The sequence below is a fragment of the Anser cygnoides genome, chromosome 2, assembly GCF_040182565.1.
Source record: "Anser cygnoides isolate HZ-2024a breed goose chromosome 2, Taihu_goose_T2T_genome, whole genome shotgun sequence".
NCBI classification, from domain to species: Eukaryota; Metazoa; Chordata; class Aves; order Anseriformes; family Anatidae; genus Anser; species Anser cygnoides.
This window is the reverse complement of record NC_089874.1, coordinates 142,849,823-142,870,189: the sequence shown is the minus strand read 5'-3', so window position 1 is coordinate 142,870,189 and position 20,367 is coordinate 142,849,823. Positions and strand designations below refer to the sequence as shown.

Here is a 20,367-nt window from a genome sequence, read left to right as displayed (position 1 = left end):
AAGGCTGCTTCTTTTATGATGTGCTTTCCCTCACTGTATTTTTAAGATAGCAATGAACACAGAACACATTTATCTACTACATATTCAGCAGTATCTTCTGAACACATATTTTCATATATAAGTCATTTTAAACTTCTACTTTCAAATTATATTCAGATACAATTCAGTAGTGAAAAGTTACATCAACAGGAAAACAGAATTTAAGCAACCAGGGAATTTCACCAAGTATAGGATATGGACTCTGTGAAATTTCTGACTGGTAAAATGAAAGCCAAAGAACAGAATGGAAGCAGAAGTTTGTTTCCTTAAGTGAAGCAACAGAAATTTGGCCTGAAATAAACTGCACATTTTACACAAAATGTGCAGAAGTCACCTTTTACCATCTTCCAAACTTAAACCTCAATGGATAAGTGAAAAAATGAAAATAGCACAAAGTGTGGTGTCCTCAGTGACTGAGATGAGCTCCGAGATAGAAAAGTTGAGAAATAATTTCATGCTGTGAGAGGCTTTCAGAAGATATTTATTTGGGAGGAACTACTAATATTGGTAAACCTAGAAAAACAGCATGCTTTCATTTAAAAAACAACTGGGATAAAAATCTTGAGATCATTCTGTCATTGAGATGATGTCTATGTCAGACAATTTAAAATGGGTGAATGTCAAATTATGAACTAGCCTGCAATGATCCAGAAAACTGTGAATTGGGGGATACACATAAGAATGTAATCATAGCACTACATGTCCAGCCATGATGTCTTATATATGTTCAATCTGAGTAGCTCCGGCAGCGTGAACTGATACCAGCTAGTGCTGCCACATTAAAGAGCCAAGGAAAACTCGAGTGGGGTACAGAGGTACAGGGAGTACTTGAGAAAGCCAGTGTCCAAAGGGCAGTGAAGTCACTGACGCTGCACATGTGCCTATTGTCTTTCTCAGACATATGTTGGAGCAAGCGTCTTGTCAACATTGCCTCCACTTCCTTTGGGAAGGAAATAGCTGGACCCCTTCAAAAGGGAGAACTATCACAAAAAAAAAAAAAAATCAAAATGCCATAGACTAAGAATGTATGCAGAAATTCAGGTGCTTCATAATGGAAATTCATCATAGAAGTATAGAACTAAAGACTATCAAAGCTGATAGGCAGTAACTGAAACAAACACCAGTAGAGAAAGGACGAAAGATAACCGAGCAGTCAACCCTTTGGGGAAAAAAATGCTTGAAGAGAACAAAAGAGTTAATGGACTGGTTGTGAATAACTACCAGATACACAACCAAATGAGCTTGGAATAATAAAGAAGACAAGTAATTTTGACTGATGTATATCTGTCCTGTCTGTAGGACATCCACGCTGGTGGATTCAAAGTGATTTAACTCTGTTCCAGATGAAAGATTCTTCCATGAATGCTGGACATTATAGAACAATCTTTGCAATTTTGATGAATAGTGGAAGCTGGAAATAGTTATTCTACATGCTTTAAAAAGTGTAAATAAAAGACACGAAGAGAGGTTGCTGCTTGTATCAATATGACATTGATTAAGCAGATAGAACTAAGAAAATGTGACTAACATCTTGACCTACAACAACAATGTATTTTAAGATAAGCACTAAACCAGAAAAAAATGGGGGGAAAAAATGTAAAGATAGATGAGGAAATGTAGTTTAAGAAGCATTTTTTCATGTATTTCCAAAACTTAAAGAAGACGAAATTACTTAGGGTTTTGCAATGTATAATGAGAAACTGGATAAAGGTTATGCTTTAAATGGCCCTTAAATGCCTAGAGAACTACTGTCAGAAAATGGAAAGACAAAAAGGACAAAAAAACAGGAAAAATGGTAAGTAACTATGAGGTACTCAGAACAGCTCATATCTGGTAAGATGACTTGAGTAACTTAACACTAACATACTCACAGGGAGCCTGGATTCAAGAGGAGCAGAGAACCCAGGATCAGTTCCTATACCCAAGGAATCTCAAGATACTGCTCTAACAGGGAGCTGAGGACATGCCATTTCATCTTAGATTTTCCTCTCTGACCTAGGAGGAATTAACTTTAATAGGCCTTCTCTTAAACAAAGCCCTGGAAAAGATTTACTCCATTGCATTGCTTAAACTCTGTCTTTTTCATCTTTCTGAACACTTTATTATCACTTTTGTCCTTTATTTTCATTGCTCTTTATTTTTTGGAGAAACTAATTTCTGTAGAAATAAAGATGAAGATTTGCAAGTCAAGTTTCTCAAGCTAAGACAATTTAATAGCTCCAACTATCATCAATATCTGAACAGTCACAGATAGAGCCAGCAATATGAAACGGGTTCAGATAAACCAATGCAAACGCCAGTATATAACTAAGGCACATAGCAGTATATAAAAATTATCTATTGAAAAAATGTAAGTATGAGCAATTTTCATCACACATTTTCAGAAAACAAAGTAGAAATCATTCTCCTTAATAAAGTTTTTACAGATGGACTGAACTACTGAGTACGCACTTACTTCATATCAGGTTTCACGTAAAACGGCATCATTTCAAATCAAATGTTAACTGAGTTCTAAAGCTTATAATGTCTGTTATATTGGAGAATTTTTCAAAAGCAATATTTCTTTAGAAGGGATAATTCTATGATATTGTAAGATTTTCAGATTCTATTTTTCTTCTGTATCAAAAGCTAGTTTTACACCTACTAAAAATGGTTATATATGTCTTGAATCCAGAGCAAACCTTAATGAAATTGTCAGAGAAACTCATATCCAGATGGAAGTTATGAAGTTAATATATCAACAGTTCTTTAGTGCTTGGCATGAAAAATTGTATATAGAGCCTCTTGCAAAGCAATAGCCATATCAACCTTTATAACTACTATTTAAGATATGAAGCCACCACTTCTTTTTAAGTGGCTTACAGTTTATTGGATTTATATCCTTAATCCTATCCACTCACGACCATGGAGTCTTTCTTCTGTTTTGCAATATTTGCTGAAAATATCATAATCACAGTAGTATTTTTTGCATTTGTAGTGCAACAACAGCATGTCATATTTCATCTCTTAAAAGCAACTGTATTCCAACCATAATTACTTCACAGAAATTATTATGGGCTTAACTTCTCTCTACATTATTTTTAGATATAAATAGGAACACTGATTGTCTGTAATCACACACAGTCATTGTGAATGTATACAAGTACTCATAAATTACAGAATAAGCACTATATAAATATCTACAACGTAAGCTTGTACATTTCACTGTATTTTTCAGTTAAACAAAATATGAGATTTCAGAAAGACTCTATTTCTGTGTACTTTGAAGTAGATAAGTATTTCCTCATTATTTCAAAGAGAATAATAAGTACTAAAAGCACTTTGAAAAATTCCAGCAAAAATAAGTGTTATACAAAGACCCTTATACATAATAACCATATAACCTAATTTATGAAACTGACTTCTATAAAGCACTTTAGCTTCTATTAGGATTCTGCGGTAGTACTGAGTCTTAAATATATACATACTCACAGAGTATCATAAAATATATCATGAAACTTCTTCATTGTATGTATCTGTCACTTAAAACATAGATCATATCCTTAGTTTGGAAACCAAACACAGTACTATCAAAGTGTAAGAGGTAGAACTAACAATATGCTCCACATCAATTATACCTCTCAAGATCATAGTAAGCACCCTCAGAATAGGTACGGCACATCTTACGGGAGCGAAGTAATCTGATTGCATCTTCACAAAAAAGAGGATACATTGTGTGATCCTGGCTGCCAAAACATAAAGAGTGAACACAATGAAAAGCAACACAAAGGTGAAATGAGGACAAAACAATATGAAAAGCAAGAAATTTAAGCAACAGAATTGGTGAATTTAGCAGAACTAATTTGAATTAGCAGTTTGTTGATTTACATAATTTTATTTATTGACTTTTTAAAAGACATTGTAATAATGTGCAGATAGCATCATGTTCATGTACTACCAATTGTGGTCCTTTGGCAGTGAAAAAATTTTTAAAAAGTGAAGTATATGAAGAATTACCCAGTGATTGTCTACATACTATGTTAGGAAATCTAATGCTGATATTAACTCAGCTCTTCTAAGTTTTCTACCACTACACACACTGATAAAAGCAGAAGTGGACATGTAGGTACATAGAAGTACATGCATGATCCACGCAGAGTCACACAGAGGAAAACATATACCTGGCATCTCTGTGATGGTGATCTGTGGACTGGGTGTACCGGGAACGAGGTAAAGTAACATAATGACTGAGCAGATGGCAGGAAGAAAAAAACAAATATGAGACAATAAGATGGAGAAGGAATGATACACTTCACACAAGACACAAAAATCTGAGAATACAGGGGCTATGTGTGTGTCTGAAAGCAATCTCAAGAAGTCGTATTGCCCATTCCCTTGCTTGAAGGCAGTGATAACTTCAGTATGAACAACATCTTTGGCAGAGGTTTACTTTGTCTGAAAGGCTAATGCCATCTGCCAGTCTGCCCCCACACAGCGAGCTCCGGAGCTTTACTGTTTCTGAGGGTGTTTTTTAATATTTATCCTACTGTGATAAAAGATGAAATTACATGAAATCCTCATTATTACTCAAAAAGCTATTGAAGAGATATTCATCATATGATGTAACAGAACATGCCAGAAAAGAAATCCATGCATTTCAAAATAATGAAAACAAGGTATTTACATTTTGCTTGTACTTCGAAGAAAATTAAAAAAATAATAATTATATATTACAGCAGTAGATATTCTCAAGTTATTAAAAATAGACTATTATTTCTCTTTTAGCACTAATACATGCACAAAGTACAGAAAATAAAGGTTTTTTTAATACTTTTTTTTCACAATTTACAATGATTTATTAGAATGCAAAAGAGAGTCCCTGGTCTACAGGTCCTCTGAAGTTGGGGTATTTTGAAGTCATGTCTAATAACAAAAGTCCACAATAGAAGTACAAAACACTTTTACTTCTCATGTCTTAATTTGCTTGTAACTAATGATCTTCTAGTAATCAGACAAATTGTTACTGGTAGCTATATTACACACATGATCTTTGTCTCTTTTGTACGTGGATAAAATATGTCAATCGGCCACATGTAAATATTCTTTATAAACATAATAGGATAATTATATGTAGTATAAGAGATGTTTGTGCTCACTGCTTCCCAAACAAATGCAAAAGCATATAGCCACCACTATAAAAAGAGTGTAAGTTAAGTCCCTGGTTATACAATTTATTTGCAGACAGGTTGGTACACAAATGAGGAGCTGTACACCATTCAGTGGGGCCCGATTTCACACAATCAGTTGAAAATTAGAAGACAAAGCCCTAAGAAGGACTAATGATTAAGAAAATAATCACAGAGCTACACGGCAGGCTGTAAATTGTATTAGTGTCCTTGAACTAATACACGGACCTGAATACTAAAATCAGCCTACACATAACAGCCCAGTAGTCATCATGCTGCCAAGAAGCATTAAAAAATAATTCCGTCATGTTCATAAAATTTCCTTTAGAACATATGCACACCCACAGGAAGAATCAAATAAAAATGTAGGAGTCCACCCTATAGCAGCTATGATACATGCAACAATGGCAAACATCTGCATATCACTCTACATTCACCACTCTGTAGTTATTCACAAGCTACGTCTATAGGAATATACCCTTAAATGATTTAGATGAAATGCTGGAAGTAAGACTGCAAAACTGTTGCAAATATTACATTACTGTTAAGAAGTAATTAAGTGCTTCCAGCTGGTAGATAGCAGTTTGATGTTAACAATTTACTTTCGCTTCCCCTTTTCTCTCTTAAGTAAACAGTTGACAGTCTTTCTTGACAGTCTTTCAAAATCAAATAAATGCAATATATTCAAATAGCTGTTAAAAAGAAGAGCTTTAAACAAAACTAGGACTTCAAGCAGTGTTGCAGAACATGAGTTTAATGGCAACTGCTATTTCCACACAGCTTAACTTACTGTCCACAAGACAGAACACCTCAGACTGTTCCCTTCACTTACTGGTATACGAAAGAAACACCAGCAGTAAATACTTGGCTTCAGTTTTGACTCCTAGCTATTTCCCAAATCCCCACTAAATTATCATAAGTGCCTGATCTCTGGTATCAAGTTTTGTCCTAATACTTGTAGAAAACTCAGAGCTCTAGTGCTCTTATCAAGTCCCGAGACTTTTGCTTGTGAATGTTCAACCACTTTTTAAATTCAGGAACTTAGAATCAGAGTAAGCTACCATTTAGATATAATCACATATACTGTCTGATATATAATTAACTTTGACAAGTTTGATATATGCTTTCTTACCACTCAAAACTCTGCTTGTCCATACAGCGACTTCAAGTAAGCATTAGTTTATACTTGACCTGGTCCTCTGGCACTGTTGGCTATTTATACTTTTCCCTATTCTTTAGAACAGGTTATACATGCTATCTACTTTATAATATATAAGAATGCATTATAATATGTTCTTACAAGTGCAACACAAAAAAAAATAATACTATGTTTGAATTCATTAAGAGGAAAAATTAGTTCTACACGTGAATGTGTAGAACCGTGTCTCCAGTAACTTACTGGTGTTCATCATAAATCAAGTCATTCACCATAAATCAAGAATATATAGCCTAAATAGTCTGTAGCATTTCCATAATATGCATTTTTTCTAGCTGCAATAATAATATTACAAGTATTATTCATGTAAGCACGTCTCTCTCTTTCTCTGGAAATGGTTTCCATTGATGTACCACAATATTGTTCCATAAATTATGCAAGCTAATCAAGAAAGGAAAGGCGCATGCCATATCTGTGCGGAAGACAGAATGACTGACATCATTTAGGTCAAAATATGATAGGATGCACATTAGGAGGCTGCAGATTGTTCTGTGGTTTATGTATTTCAGCATGCAAAGCAAAAGGTTTAAATGCTGTCTGTCTTCTGAGCATCCAGTCAATACTCTTATTTGTTTTGTTGTTATTATACTTTATGTATTGAGCTTCAAATAAATTCTACAGATTTCTATAAGTATGTTGACAACAAAAAATCAGAGATGCCTAGGACTTACCTACTTCTCCCTGTTCAAAACCAAGACATGCAAAACTTTGATTTGGCTAACAGCCAATCTAGAACACCTAGAACAGCCAATCTAGAACATCTAGAAAAGCATAATGTAAGTCATTACATAGTAAAATCATAATGTAATTGGTTGCAAAACAACTCCAAAATGTTCCAGAACTGAACCCAAAATAAACATGTCTTTTGAGCTGTTTATGAAAATCATGATCTCATGCACATGCAAGTAGGAATGCATGGAAAACCACACAGACATAGGCATGTTTTAAACACAGCACATTTAAAAAAAAACACACAAGACCTCCAAGATACTTTTATTTGGCAACCTCCATTTAGACTTCCAGTCTTTTACCACACACTCCTTATTTTCTACATTATAGTAGTCGATGGCAGAAGAATGTGAAACAATGGTACAGCAAAATAAAAATTTAAGTCTGCTGCCTCACGAATTTCTGAAACATAACATATTTTGCTACAGAGAGGGCAATTTGCAGCAGTAACTCATTTCACTTACATTAAAGTAATGAAATTAGTCTGATGAGGAAGTACTATAGCTTTTGCAATGCAACCAGGTATGTAAACATACATACACACTTTCTCTCTCTCCTCTGCACCAGGTGGAAACAGATTTCCACTATTCTGACAAGACAGTTCCAGAGATATAGGCAAGCATTATAATGCTCTTTTTTTTTTCAGTGAACAGAAAGTGATGACTTAAAATTTTCTGTTATCACTCACCTATTTGTCCATTTCCTCACACCTTCATAAAATTCAGTAAACCACGAGGGTAACAAAACAGAGATCAGTAATTCAGATTGTCTAATTCTACCATTTAGTAACCAGGCACAGGCTTCACATAACAAACCAGATTTAGAAGCATACCTGAAAGCACACACATGTACACAGAGTGCCTCACTGTACCACATGCTGCATTCCCTCCTGTTCTTACGGTGCAAGGGGAGTTTAACCTGGTCTTTATTCCTTGGGATATTTCACTCAACAGTAAAGATGAGGCATTAGAAGACTAGCCATTCCTTTCAATGTTCATTCTCTGCGACCAGTTCTCACCATTTAATTAATATTCCAGCTTACGTATTAGACTGAGAAGTTGATTCCCGAGTATTTCTGTGGAAATGGAATGACTGGAGTACACTTACATCCTGACTATCTTGTGCTTATTGCAAAGTCCGTAAGTAATTCTGAATGCAAAACAAGACTTTCTGTTCCACTGCTAGAGCTTGCATGAACCAAATTTGGTTGACACAAGAAAGTTCTATCATTCTCTTATTGTTCATCCATCATGATTGCCCATTTTTTCTGATCTATTACTCAATAGCAATTTTAAAGTGATACGCTAAGGAGATTGGCAACACAACTATGCTCCCTTTTTAGTAGCACTCTTTACACTTTTATATGGTTCAACAGCAAAGTTCAACGTATTTAAAAGCTTGGTGCTTGAAATTAAAATCATCTCCAACTAAACTAGAAATGTGTGTCTTTCTGCTTTTTTAAATAATCTGATTTCCACTTCTAACTTTTCACTAATTGGTTTTGAGGGAATGTGCACATTGCCATCAGCCTTGAGGTCATTAGACATTCTCATACTCAGTTGCAACTAACTCCTTAGTACCATACGTGTTAGACAACTCTATGCTGAATTACCTAGAAAAGGAAGGAAAAAATGTTCTTCCACACACTCTCTGCCATATTTTAATTTAGCAACTGAGCCTGTCAACAAGAAGGTACTTTTTCAAAGTCCCTTTTTTGCAAACAGCTCCAAGGTATAAATGGGCCGTGGAAACAGCAAATCATCAGAACAGTGGGAAAGCAAAGTATGATTTTTTTTTTTTTCACGGAGGTAGGTGTGGAACAAAATAAGGATAACAAGAAAAAAGTTTATAAACCTGTTTAAAAGTTCAGTTTTTTGACTTCAAACTGCCTGCGTTTCCAGCAGTTTTCTCAGTTAATGCTATTGAAGTGTTATTCCAAGGACTTGTGCATGCACCATCCTTTTTTATTATGTAACACAGATGGTAACAGATAAATATTCAGTAACATAATTTGAAGTCTAATAATCTTTCCACTCCTAAAACCACTGTTAGTTAACAATGAATATAAAATGTTACAAATGTCTGGGAATAGTCTTTTTCTATTATTGTGCTGTCTAGGACCAAGATGCTTCAGAGACTATATGTTGCAATAGCGGTATAATTAGTCAACAACCTAATTGCCTAGCCAACAACTAACCATGAAGGGACAGGAGAACTTCTGTGTTTTGGAAAATACAGAAGACATATACGCCTCCATTCAGAGATTCGGGATATACCTAACACGCAAATATCTACTCATCAAGAATGGTCATGTGAAAATTCAATACTTTCATCATTGACAAATTTCTGACATTTTTCTCACATGTTCTAAAAAAAAGTAGATTCTCTTTCTTTTTAACCCAAGCCAGTTCAGTAGGGGATATTTGAGTAAATGATGGGGAAAGACTGCAATGCTGTATTTCAGACCACTTATCACAGCTATGCATATATGTGGGAGGCAGCAAGCAAACTCACACAGTGAACAAACCCAAAAACATTCCATGAGGCATACACAGGTTCTAAGGATAAGTTTAGACCTTGTCAAGGAAGGCTGGTCTTACTATCAATCTAGTATTATCCCTAGAGCATTCTGTTTTTTATTATTATTATTTTTTTAATTTTATTCTAAGGAAACAGCTTAGAATCCTTTAGTTATTTCCTTCTGTATAAAAATCAGCTAGCCTCATCAGCCAACTGAATAGCATTTTTCTGCAGCATAAACAGAAATATCAAACATTTTAATGAAAAAAGGAGGTTCAACTACGTCATACTTGTGATTTCTTGGCCTAAAGACAATGAGGTGGAAAAGATCTTAGAAATATTTTAACTGCACAGAGGCAATACCACAATTATTCCAGTAAAATTAACTATAATAGTCAACTAGAGCTTGCAATTCAGTTTTATATCATTAAAATTCATACAGGCTGCTACAGTTTCATTCATTGTTTAGGAAGTTCGATTAGGCAAAACATTAGTCATCGTAAGATGTGCTTCTAAACACAAAGACCCCAATTTCATTCTAATGCACATTGCTATAATAGCTAATCTTATTATCCAATGTCTCATAAAGTTTAGAAAAGACAAACACAGTCCTAGAATATACTTTTGTTATGTTTTTTAATTGCATTGAATCCAATGGGAGTATTACGTTAATACTGTGCTCAAATTATCTTTATGCCTCTTTATTCAGCAGCAAAAATGACCAAGTCCATTGTTAATTTTTGAGGTATTCAGTACTTAGAGAATTTATGAATATAGTACATAAAATATCTTAATAAAAAGGACAGCTAAGCTATTGGTCTTATATAGCATAATTTGTGACATATTTTTCAGTTCCCCTCTTACCAAAGGTAAATAGCGTTCACTGTTTTGTCAGCCTTGTGTACACTGTATATTTTTTAATGAGTAAGGAAATGCTCACCTGTGGGATTAGGTAAGTGATTTTGTTATCTATTTTAGAGAGCTACCTCTTTGAAGTATTTCACATTGATGAATGCAGGCTACAGCTGTTTTTAATTCCTGTCAGATATTTACCTCTCTCTGTCCGGGGAGTAGTGGTCATCTATTATACGGTGTCTTTCCATTCGGTTCAGGGTATTGTAATGAGCAGGAGTAGATCGTGTCCCTCGTGGTCCCTGATCCACATTCCGACTAGGGATAAAAGACAGCAGATTCTGAATTCGGGGTGCAGCTGGGCCACATCCCCTCACTCGTTTGTACAGACAGTTGTTAGCAAACGTGAAGGAAATGAGATGGGTTAGCTGACCTGTCTTTTGTATGTTTTCATGCTCACATAATTTAAAATCTCAAGGTATTTTTTTTTCTGCAGACAAAGGTGATAACCCCATGGTAGGGACAGAGCTTTTTTGTTTTGTTTTGATATTTGTTTGGTTTGGAAATGAGAGAGTATCGATTATTTTATTAAAACATTAAATTATAGACAAGAATTCCTTAGTCTTTCCAAAGTAGTAAATTCAATGAAAATTACCTTCCCAAGATGAAACATACACTGAATTTTCCAAGAGCTCTTGAGCCTGATTATACTATAAATATGTAAACTGTATTAACAAACAATTACTACTGTTGGCTGTTACAGTACAGTGGAGCCTGCTAAAAACATTGTCATATAAGTAAAAAAGCAGATTTTTATTTTTTGACTGGAAAGTTTGTTCTGTAATCTCACTATTATAGAATCTGAAAAAGACAGAATTGTTCATTAAACTTTTTAAATTTCCAATAGCAACTATTAGCACACTTAGCGCAGACTTGGTTCAAGAGCATCAATTACCTGCTTGATTTTGCCCTGTGTGAGACCAAAGCATTGTCCATAGATTGCTTAACTCAGTTTAGCCATCAATACTGACTGAAACACACTAACTTCACTTTTCTGCTTTGTAAAACAAATTTACAAGAACGGTAAGACAGGAAGGCAACAGTTATATGTGACAGTTATTGGATAATTAAATCATGATTGATCTGTTTGGATCTGAATAACAGGGTTTGCATGCTTCCCTCGATGTAAATTCACATTTTAGGTCAAGAAATTCTGCTTCCCGTTCTCACCTGCAGTCTTCTCTAATGTGGGCCTCATTTCACTTTTATTCCATTCAGTTCCTGTGTTCTTCTTTGCCCATTTTTCTGCCCCTTTGGCACCTATCATCTTTACCTTCTGTCATTTGCCAGTCCCTGGCAAGTGTCAACCTACATGCGTATCCTTCACCGATGAAGCCATGCTGTTAATTATTTCTGCACAGAAGTGCTATATAAGGACATCGCACTATATGCTTTTGCTGTCAGCTTTACTCCACTTGTAATAAATTAATTGGACATGGTGCAGGGCAACCTGCTCTAGATGGCCCTGCATGAGCAGGGGGTCGGACCAGATGGCCGCCAGAGGTCCCATCCAACCTTAACCATTCTGTGATTCTGTAATTGCATTTCTTCACTTTCGCTCTCATGAAGCCAAATATGAAGTTTACTTTAGCTACTAAATATTCTATTTGCCATATTAAAAATAGGTATAATTCTTCTACCTTCTACTCTACAACTGCCTGGCACATAACTCCTTCTCTGTACATGTTTTAACCACCTCATTTATACCAAAATGATGTATACCAAAATACCTTTACCCCACAGTTGGATTATTTCATGTATATTTTTACTCTAAAATGAATGCTGAGAGCGGTACTCTGCTGTTCTCTGTTGACTTTTCTACCTTTACCAACAATCAATTCTCATCCACAGTCTCTCTTTTTATTCAGGTTTCAAAAAACAAACAAACAATCAAAAAAGTGCATTTTTCTGTCTATAGTTTTATTTTATTTTATTCAGCCCTTCTTTTGACTGAACTATTAAAGCTTTATCAAGTTGTCATTTATTTGCAAAAATTCCCAAAGATCTGATATTTGTTCTCTGCCCACACAATCAGAATTCCTGCCCAAACTGTTAGCCTTAGTCCTGAAAACCCCGTACCATCCTGTCTGCTCAAATAGCTTTCAGTAAGATTGCGCTCCTGGCTTACTGCTCTAAATACATAATTTCATCTTTAGATTTCTCTGCTACATCAGATTCTGACTTCATGCTGCTTTTTTACATCCTACACAACTATATTTATTGTACTTCAAAGTGTTAAACTGTATTAGTTCTCTCTCATTCTGCTAAGGGTACCTTTGTTTGCCAGATTTACTGTTTACCAGGAAATTACATACTTTCTCCAATGAAACTTGTTATGTAAGAAAAGTTGCTTTCACACTTTATTTATCCATTCCTTTGAAACTCCTTCTTGCAGTTGACAGAACATGCATGGGGTGAAGCAACCAAGTAACACACAAGCAGATGAAAAGCTCTAATTGCAGCTGGTGATGGTGGAGAATGTTGAGCATCCTACTAGATTTACCACACCATTTCAGCCTAGTCACTTTCTGTGGAATCGTAGAATCATGTAGGCTGGAAAATACCTTCGAGATCACCAAGTCCAAACATTACCCTGACCTGCTGAGTCCCATCACTAAACAGTGTCTCCTAGTGTCATGTCTATACGTCTCTTAAATACCTCCTGGGATAGTGGCTCCAACACTTCCCAGGGCAGCCTGTTCCAATGCTTGACTACCCTCTCAGTGAGGAATTTCTTCCTAATATCCAAACTAAACCTTCCCTGGCACAACTTGAGACCATTTCCATGCATCCTATCACTTGCCACCTGAGAAAAGAGACCAGTGCCCTCCTCACTGCAACCTCCTTTCAGGAAGTTGTAGAGATCAATGGCATCCCCCCTCAGCCTCCTATTCTCCAGACTAAACAACCCCAGTTCCCTAAGTCACTCCTCCTAAGTCTCGTCTGCTGGTCCCTTCAGCAGCTTCACTGGTCTTCTCTGCACAGGCTTGAGCAACTCAATATCCTTCTTGTAAAGAGGGGCCCAAAACTGAACACAATATTCAAGGCACGGTCTCATCAGCGCAGGGTAGAAGGGGACAACAAACACTTTTTTAGTCCTGGTAGCCACACTGTTTCTGATGCAGACCAGGATGTTATTGGCTTCTTGGACACCTGGGCACACTGCTGGCCCATGTTCAGCCAGCTGTCAACCAGCATTCCCAGCTCTTTTTCTGCTGGGCAACTTTCCAGCCACTCTTCCCACAGACTACAGCACTGCATGGGGCTGTAATGACCCAAGTGTAGGACCCGACACTTACCATTGTTGAAAGTCATGCAATCATATTCAGCCTACTGATGCAGACTATCCAAATCCCTCTGCAATGCCTTCTTACCCTCAAGAAGATCCACAGTCCAGCCTAACTTGGTATTGTTTGTGTATTTACTGAGGGTGCACTTCATCCCCTCATCCAGATCACTACAGTCACCCTCATCTTGCTTTTTCAAATGCACTCGCAGAAAAAGCTAAATGTGATGTTGTTCAGCGCCTGTCTAAACTCCATCCTGATCTAGACAGAATCACAAAGCCCATTACATGCATTACATGCATTAGCTGAAAACTCTACAGGAGTCTCCCACTGTTTTATTTAAGACTTTTTAACCTGTTCTCACCTCTGCATTGGCGAACTTTAAGGGCTTCAAGCTATACACATTTAGTAACAAGATTCAGTAGAAGGACTGAGGCCTGGAAAATGACTTCTACGGCATAACAGCACCTTGAGCTTCTGTGACCCAAGAGCTCTTGTCTAGAGAGGCATCAATCAGTAACTGAAATCTCTGTATGTGCAACATGCTTACTGCAGTTAGAAAATACCTGTAGCAGCACGTATATAACAAACTCAGCTAAGCATGGTGATTAAGCATGTGATTAACAATGCTTACAGCTTTGCCAGATACCTCTAGATTTTCATTAGAGTTAAAAAAGGCATTTCTGTAATTCAATGACTATGCTTCTTCTTTTCTACAAAGTCTCAAGTTCAAACAACCCAATTCTCTAGGCTCTACAAATCCTCAAAGAAATTATTTGGGGTGTAGTCAGGGAAATATTAGATAAATAATGCATTTGACTCTGACATTGTAGGAAACAGCTGAAGTGGTTTACTCTGTAAGTTCAAAATTATATTTAAAATATTAGCTTTAAGAAAGTCAGGAAGCAAGAAACATTTCATACACACAAGGAACACAAAATAACAAGAAAATTAAAAGGCTTTTCAGTGGTGCCAGACAAGTATTAACTACTAGCTTGCGCAGAAATTCTGCCCAAAATGCACACAGCACCCACACCGCCCCACACACAAAAAGAGAGAGAGAGAGAGAGAGAGAAAAATAAAACAGAGATTTTGCTCACATTTATGTCTATATCTCATAAAAGTAACTCCAGGAGAGTTAGCAGAGCCAATAACTTAGTCTGAAATCAGTGTAGTTGAAATCAGAATAGACCCTTGTGTGTCTACCGTTTATCTAATTACCAGCATGTCTCATTTAAAGCAAGGCTGTATTTATGTATGCTTTTAGATTTCAAGTAGAAACTTACAGTTTCTGCCTGTTAGCTGTCTGTGATGATATGGGATAATTTGGAATCCTAATACTTCACTAATGGAAAATGATATCATTTAGTCTGTATCTGTTAGGGGAAATGGTAAGTAAACACATAAGTAAGAGAATATGAAGTCAAGAGAATTTTAAGCTAACAGAAAAGAACAGAAATAACAGAAAAGAAAGCTGAACACAAGAATCATAATAGCTGTAGAAGAAAGGAATACATATACGTACCTTATTGCGAATATTGGATGCCAAATCTTCATAATTAAATGACAATTGTGAACATTACCTTACTCCTTTTATTCCAGCTGCATTAGACTAATTGAAAACCTACCCATACATAGTAAAAAAAAATACTGGAACACGGGTTTCACTCCCCTTTACATCTATATTTCTGCTTCCTCTTAAGAAAACTTATCCATGCAGGAAAAGTCTTACCTCCTACTTAAACAATATATTTAATCAAATAGTAATAATTATCCAAACTGATCAGATTTTGGAAGAAAAGTCCTGATCTTTTGTTTTACAAGATAAAAAGCTATGAGAAGCTTTTCAAGATCAAGAGCTGACATTTTTCAGTACAAAATTGTATGTATGTCAATTTACTATTGATACTTTAAAAGTTTGAAAAAAAAATGTAGAAAGAAATCTACTATGGGCAAGAAGTATGGCACCCCCAGGATCTTAATTCTGCACAGAGAAAAGGATTGAAAAAAGCCACCGACAATTCTGAGAAAATGTCAGACTATCACATGCTATAAAGCACCTTCTAAATAGCTCTTGAAAATAAAAATCTAGAGAAGAATCTTTCCTTCCTTCGATACAAAATCAGGTGAATTTCTAGACATCAGTATAATGTAAGAAAAATATTGGCTTTACATAATTTCATAAGATCTAATTAATTTATTCCCGTTTTGAAGGTCAGTAGATTCATTCCAGTATTTTCACAGGATTTTCACATGATCAACAGCACATAAATTTATACACCTGCATGTTCACACAACAATTTACCTTTGTGGGGGAGGGACACTAGGAGACCACGATCTAGTCCGTCCTATGCTATCTCCACGGTGAGGGGACCCTGATCGAGAGCAATGATTAGATGACATAACTTGTTCTGGCACTGATAGCGTTGAACTCTGAAGATCTCTCCCATTATGTCGATAATCTAAAAAGAAATGCAAATATTCAATGAATCTGAAATTGTACTTTTTATTTTCCTACCGCATATGTAGCAGTTATAAGCATAATAAATGATGGCCTTTGATAAAGAATGTTGTCATCTATTTTTCTTGGTTTCTGTAAAAAAATATTTTTGCCAAGATTCCTGATTTTATGCATGATTTAAATACAACTATAGTTCCTACAGTTACAGTTTAGAAGTATAGAAATAAATTACCAGGCACCAATCTGGCAATTTATAATAATTTGTGGTCATTGTGATGCATTAGTAGTAAAACTAGGTAAACAGACTTTTCCTTAGAATAACATATAAAATTGATTATTGCATTTTCTAATCAAAATTATATCATAATGGTTTTGTAAAATATACGAGATCATGATACATCACACAGAAGTGCCCACAATTCAAAACTAATCCAAAGTTCAGTTTTAAAGGTTGGGATAGTAAACTACTAGGGAGATATAGAGTTTGAGTTCAAAAAAGATTTCTCTTTTGGAGAATTAAAGTAAAAATGACTCAGTGACATGGGATTTTACTCCTGGGTCTGAACCTAAGCAACCTTCTATGATATCATGATTCCTTTGCAAATGTATGAGCTAAGGCTACACAGATACACACTTACATCCTGGAGCTAATCTCGAATTAGGACAAAAGGAGACAAGAAGTGTTCTAAGCAAAAGCCTTCCCAGTTTTAATAGTTTAAAAGGCTACTGCATGGCCATTTTACATAGGGTTTTAAGACAAATCTTTTTAAAGAGCTGTATGTATTAAAGTAGCTGTCTGCATATAATCTCAGAATTTGAATTCACTGGTCCAGGATACAATACTCACTGAAAAAAATGATATCAGATATGTAATAGCTTCATGAAAGTTTCCACAAGTATTGTGAGGATCAAATTAATGTATGATGATAACAAATGGAAGAATTGCAAATCTTAACTTGATGATAATGTTTTGCAGAAATAGATCTTCAAAAAGCTCCTGACAGCTATGACAAGTGACATAGCTTTTTGTTCTGAAAACAGTAACCAAGTAAAAAATGGTTAGAGATCTCCCTGATACTGGAAAACTCTGGCTCATAAAGCTGCAATTCTTTCCCTGTGAAAAGCTTCTCTGATTCCAGGAGTATTTGGTCTTCTATCATATTATTCATAGTTTTATTCCTGGAAAATCTTTAGTAAGCAGCTGAGCAAAACCTCATTAATTCATTCCATTTCATGGTTCCAAGAATGTTCAATACTTCCAACTAAGTATTACTAAGTATTACTACTCCTATTCAATGTATGACCTTTGGACCAAGGATATACATGAATCAATTAACTTCTTCTTCCTACATGTAGCTGTGAGCTGGAGTATGTGTAAGCACACACACGTGTGCATTAAAAGGGAAAAATATCAAACCATTATTACAATCACTTTAAGACAATGATGTAAATGAACAGATATTTGCTTGTCACTTCAGAGCAATCAAGTAATGTTATGTGCCCTCTCAGCTGAAAGCCAGTGATGAACTACAGAGTTTTATCTATCAGCAGAAAAATTCTGCAAGTAAAGAAAGAGGCAACCAAGGGACTACAAGCAGTTTTGTAGGCCACTATCTGCTACCCCATAGAGCAAAGAGCTGTCAGCACTTCCAAGAATTAAGACAAGTGAAAGCTCTGCAGACTGTTCTTGGATGGACTAGAAGTTATTTTCTCTATTCTTTACTGTTATTCTTTAAATCTTACCAATTTTAATTTATGGTCCATAAGACCAAACTGGCTAAATGTATATTCTCAATGCTTTATTGCCAGAAAAACTTGGAATTTATACTCAATTCACTCAAATTGATAACTTCTGTATTTATAAGCTTCTCATCTGCTAACATACCAAACAGTGAGAAGTAACAGCTTCAGTAAAGCAACCAACTAACACAAGTTAATTCCTAAGTCACACTTCAGCTATGCGGAGTTAATGTAGCTATTTGTCTTTTTAATACTAAGTATTTTCACCAGCTAGGGGTCAAAGGAACATAGAATAAAAAATTATATGCAATCTCATACTGAAAATAACCACATCGTACTTTCACAGAACAGAACTTTCTGAACTTTCCATAGAATTTAATACTTTTAATAAATAAAAATGTCCATTTCATAAAGCTGCAATACCAGAAAATATTTAAAAGTGTTTAAAGTGGAGAGAAAGGAGCTTGGGAATAGATGAGAAACTTTCTCAGGTTTCTTAAGTCGTTACCATTCCAACACTTTACAGACAGAACAAATCTAAGCTATAAAGGAGAATGCTCACACTGTAAGAACACATGAGGAAAATCAGGTGTTTCAGAAACACGATCCAAAAACCTATATGCTGTTAATGCAGCCATGCAGACAGAGCTCACAGAAGATGCCCTGTTTTGAACTTAGTTGCTGAAATGAAGGATGCAAGGAGGATGCTTCCATCTACTCAGAAATCAAAGCCCCTCACATTATCTTCTGACCTAATGTATCATACTGTATTTTTTAAAAGAATTGAACAGGGATAAGGTGAAAATGTTTTTTCCACTTCTTGGAAAGCTAGGAAAACTGCAAGGTTTACATAGGAGCTAGCTGTCCAGTCACTCAGATCATGCCAGTTACACATTCAGAGGAAAAAATATAATCAAGTACAAAACTTTCAGATGCAAAAGTAAAAAGCCTAGCAGGTTTATTGATCACCTTTAGACTTCGTTAAGTCTGTCTAAGGTCAGTTTTGGCAAATCAGAGTTACAGTACTGGTCTTGAAGGCACCTGGTACCAGCATATCATAGTTTAATGATTCATTAGTATTTGAGTCCTTTAATTTTTTTTTAAATAAACTTTATTTTAAATGGTGGAGATTTTTTTTTAATATTTTTAAAAATTGAATTGTGTTATTGTTCTGTTTTTAGAAATAAATGGAGATTCCTAAGCTTCAGTGCAATAGTTACTTTACATTTTGAACCTAGAGACCAGAATCCAAGCATGGCAAAAGTATAATTAATTACATCTTTCTTCTTTTGAAAACCACTAGTATTCCAGAATGAAATGGATGTGTGTGCTTAAATCACACAGACAGCCCATGTCACTTGCCCAGCTGGTGAGACCCACCACGTTTTTATGCCACCTATACACTGATTTTTCTCCAGATGAAACCAGATGAAAAAGATGGCACATAGCAGAGTATGCTCTGAGAGTTGGGATGTTACAGGATCTCATCCCAAAACTTAGAAAGTATAGAGAAACCACCTTGGATACAGTGGAAAGCAGCAGGAATATAAAAAGTACCTAAAAATTGTTTAAGAAAAAATTTCACAAGCTAAAACATAATGATATCAAAATAATTGATTCGATCATCTTTCACTGGTTAATTCTTTCACTGAATTTCAATGGGTTTTGTTGCAAATACCATCTACCAAATAATTTACTTTTGTACAGAAGAAATTTGTGCCTTTCATTGACATACGAGGAACACAGGCAATGAGAGGCTTAATAACATGCCTAGCACTAATCTGTACACTTCAGAAGTGGCCAACAAAGTAATTAATATATTCACCAATCGACGCTGGAGTTCTCCTAAACCCCAAACAGGCTTTGAAGATGTTATCAATGGCTGAATGACCAATGGGAGTTGAAGTGGTAACTTTGGTACTCCCAACTTGAGAACTTAATTCTCTCTACAACGCGACCGGCTTTGCCTGCCCAGGAGTTGCAACGTTCATGTCTCTCTCAAGAGAGGTAACGTTCCAAAACTTATGGTGATATTCGTAATTGAAAAAGGTACAAATTAAATTCCAATTTCAAAAATATTTTGATGTCCCAGAACTAAGGTTAGAGAAGGGAAGTAAAAATATTTCCCTGCTGAAATTATACAGACAGTAAAAACAGGTCAGGAGTGTAACTTGACCAAGGAGCTACTCTAAAGCAAAGATAATTATAGCAATAGTAAAACTATGATAAACACTGGAATCTGCTGGTAGCTATAAATATTGTCATTACCATAGAATCAGAGGCTCTGTAACCATGGCA

The 20,367-nt window shown here is 35.6% G+C and overlaps 1 protein-coding gene across 1 annotated transcript in view; it reads right to left on the bottom strand.

Moving 5' to 3' along the window:
* Window positions 1–20,367, bottom strand: part of RIMS2 (regulating synaptic membrane exocytosis 2) — a 469,801-nt gene that overhangs the window by 145,072 nt on the left and 304,362 nt on the right. The window contains 4 exon segments of the mRNA XM_048068611.2: window positions 3,657–3,764; window positions 4,200–4,265; window positions 10,723–10,839; window positions 16,174–16,330. Of these exon segments, the coding sequence (XP_047924568.2) occupies window positions 3,657–3,764; window positions 4,200–4,265; window positions 10,723–10,839; window positions 16,174–16,330 (448 nt within the window).